Source organism: Drosophila kikkawai, chromosome X (genome assembly GCF_030179895.1).
Source record: "Drosophila kikkawai strain 14028-0561.14 chromosome X, DkikHiC1v2, whole genome shotgun sequence".
Taxonomy (NCBI): domain Eukaryota; kingdom Metazoa; phylum Arthropoda; class Insecta; order Diptera; family Drosophilidae; genus Drosophila; species Drosophila kikkawai.
The window spans coordinates 3,325,983-3,328,098 of record NC_091733.1 but is presented as its reverse complement, the minus strand read 5'-3'; the positions used below and the strand labels follow the sequence as shown (position 1 = coordinate 3,328,098).

General features: G+C 55.9%; 1 protein-coding gene across 1 annotated transcript; it reads left to right on the top strand.

Moving 5' to 3' along the window:
* Window positions 1-216: 216 nt before the first annotated feature.
* On the top strand, window positions 217-1,269 carry LOC121502196 (uncharacterized). Its single transcript, XM_041775200.1, has one exon. It carries the CDS (start codon window positions 217-219, stop codon window positions 1,267-1,269), a length of 1,053 nt encoding a protein of 350 aa, XP_041631134.1.
* Window positions 1,270-2,116: the final 847 nt, after the last annotated feature.

Sequence of the window (2,116 nt, the reverse complement as noted above, 5' to 3'; positions counted from 1 at the left end):
CATGTAAAGCGACCCGTGTCCACTGACTATAAGGTTCGCAGCTGAGGGGTTAAACCAGCTGTGTTAGAACGGAGCCTTCCCAGGGCCGGGCAACCCTGGGTCGGAACGAGCCTTGCCGTGGCTTAGGGGCAAAGCCACGGTCGACCTTCCTTCAATGCCCCGAACCCCTCGGGCCCGCCGCGCTCGCCCTGCCGAGCAACGCGGGCGTTTATGAAAATGAGCACAACAAAAAAATCCGCTTCGGACCTCGTGGGGGAGGTAAAACCCCATCACAAATCGACGGAAAGCGAATTGGACGAGGAGGACCTACTGCGCTCAGACGACGAGACGCTAGCTCCGTCCAATACAGAGGGAGGTGTAAAGACAAGCACACCTCAAACGACACAACCAAAGCACACTAAAGCGGCGGCAAGCCAAGCCAAAGCGACCGGCGAACACGGGAAGCCAAAACCGTGGACCCACCAACAACGAAAGGCGCAGGCAAGCAAAGCCCATTTCATCCTCGCCAAAATAGCGAGGAATGAAAAGGAGGGCAAAGCCGACCCGCGCGACGCTGCAGACAAAGCCAGATTTCTAGCAGTGATCGAGGAATACGAGCGCTACGAGAAGGAGCACCCAGAGACGTCTTTGCCTCCCCAAGCAAAGCGCAACCGCTCACAAGAGGTGAGCGAGAGCGCTCCGAAGAGAGCCAAGGACGCTAAGGGAGCACCGAGACCGACCACTTTCTTCAAACCGGCGAAAAAGTTCAGCGAGGTGGCCAGAGACAGCCTCGCAATGGCACTTATCGACGAGCTCAACGACGATGGGCGCCTTCTGATGGAGAAATGGGAGGAGGTCGAGACCCAGTTGGCGGAGATGGTAACCGACAAATTACTGTCCGAGCCAACGGGCCAGTCAGCCTCCTTTGACTCCTCGGACATGGTTAGGGGGCACCGGGTAATCAGGTGCGACGATGAGTTTTCGCGGGACTTCCTGGCGGATTGCGTTGCCAGACTAAGCAAAACATGGAAGGGGATTAGCTTAAAGCTAGTCCCCGCCAAGGATATCCCAATGAGACCCAGAGCTCGCAGCTGGTTGCCCAAGGGGCTGTCTAGCCATGAAAGGGTGCTCAAGACTCTGCGAGCGATGAATAAGGGAGTCGACATGGAGGGCTGGGCCATTCTCAGAGCTCAGCGAGAAATGAAGTCCAGCCAGCCATATCTGTTCCTAATTAACCAGCGCTGCCTAGAACAGCTGAAGGCAGCAGACAACAAGGTCCGGTTCGTCTAGGAAGACCTTCACCTTGGCTTTCCTGATGCCGTACCGGACCTTGTTGTCTGCTGCCTTCAGCTGTTCTAGGCAGCGCTTGCCGCCGCTTTAGTGTGCTTTGGTTGTGTCGTTTGAGGTGTGCTTGTCTTTACACCTCCCTCTGTATTGGACGGAGCTAGCGTCTCGTCGTCTGAGCGCAGTAGGTCCTCCTCGTCCAATTCGCTTTCCGTCGATTTGTGATGGGGTTTTACCTCCCCCACGAGGTCCGAAGCGGATTTTTTTGTTGTGCTCATTTTCATAAACGCCCGCGTTGCTCGGCAGGGCGAGCTCGGCGGGCCCGAGGGGTTCGGGGCATTGAAGGAAGGTCGACCGTGGCTTTGCCCCTAAGCCACGGCAAGGCTCGTTCCGACCCAGGGTTGCCCGGCCCTGGGAAGGCTCCGTTCTAACACAGCTGGTTTAACCCCTCAGCTGCGAACCTTATAGTCAGTGGGCACGGGTCGCTTTACATGCCTGACTTGAGGGGAGGTAGTTTTAAGACTTGCCCGTGTCTCGGTAGGGATTGGGAGTCAAAGGATTATTGGGTGAGGGATTCACTGGAGGTGCCTCTCGCATTGGCCGTACCGCAGTACGTTTCCAGGAGGTACCACGCGGAGGACCTTCTCCCTGGAGAAGGTGGTGTCTATCAAACCGATATTCACCTACGAGTCGACTTGGTGTACCATTAGAGCCAAGGAATATTCATCAACAGTTGCCCTGTTGACTTTGCCTTGGATTGGTACACCCTTACCACCCGCTCGCGGGTATACACAATAACAAATAAAATTCACGTGCGGGTATTGGTGTAGTCGTTGGTCTTGAGGGTCACTAT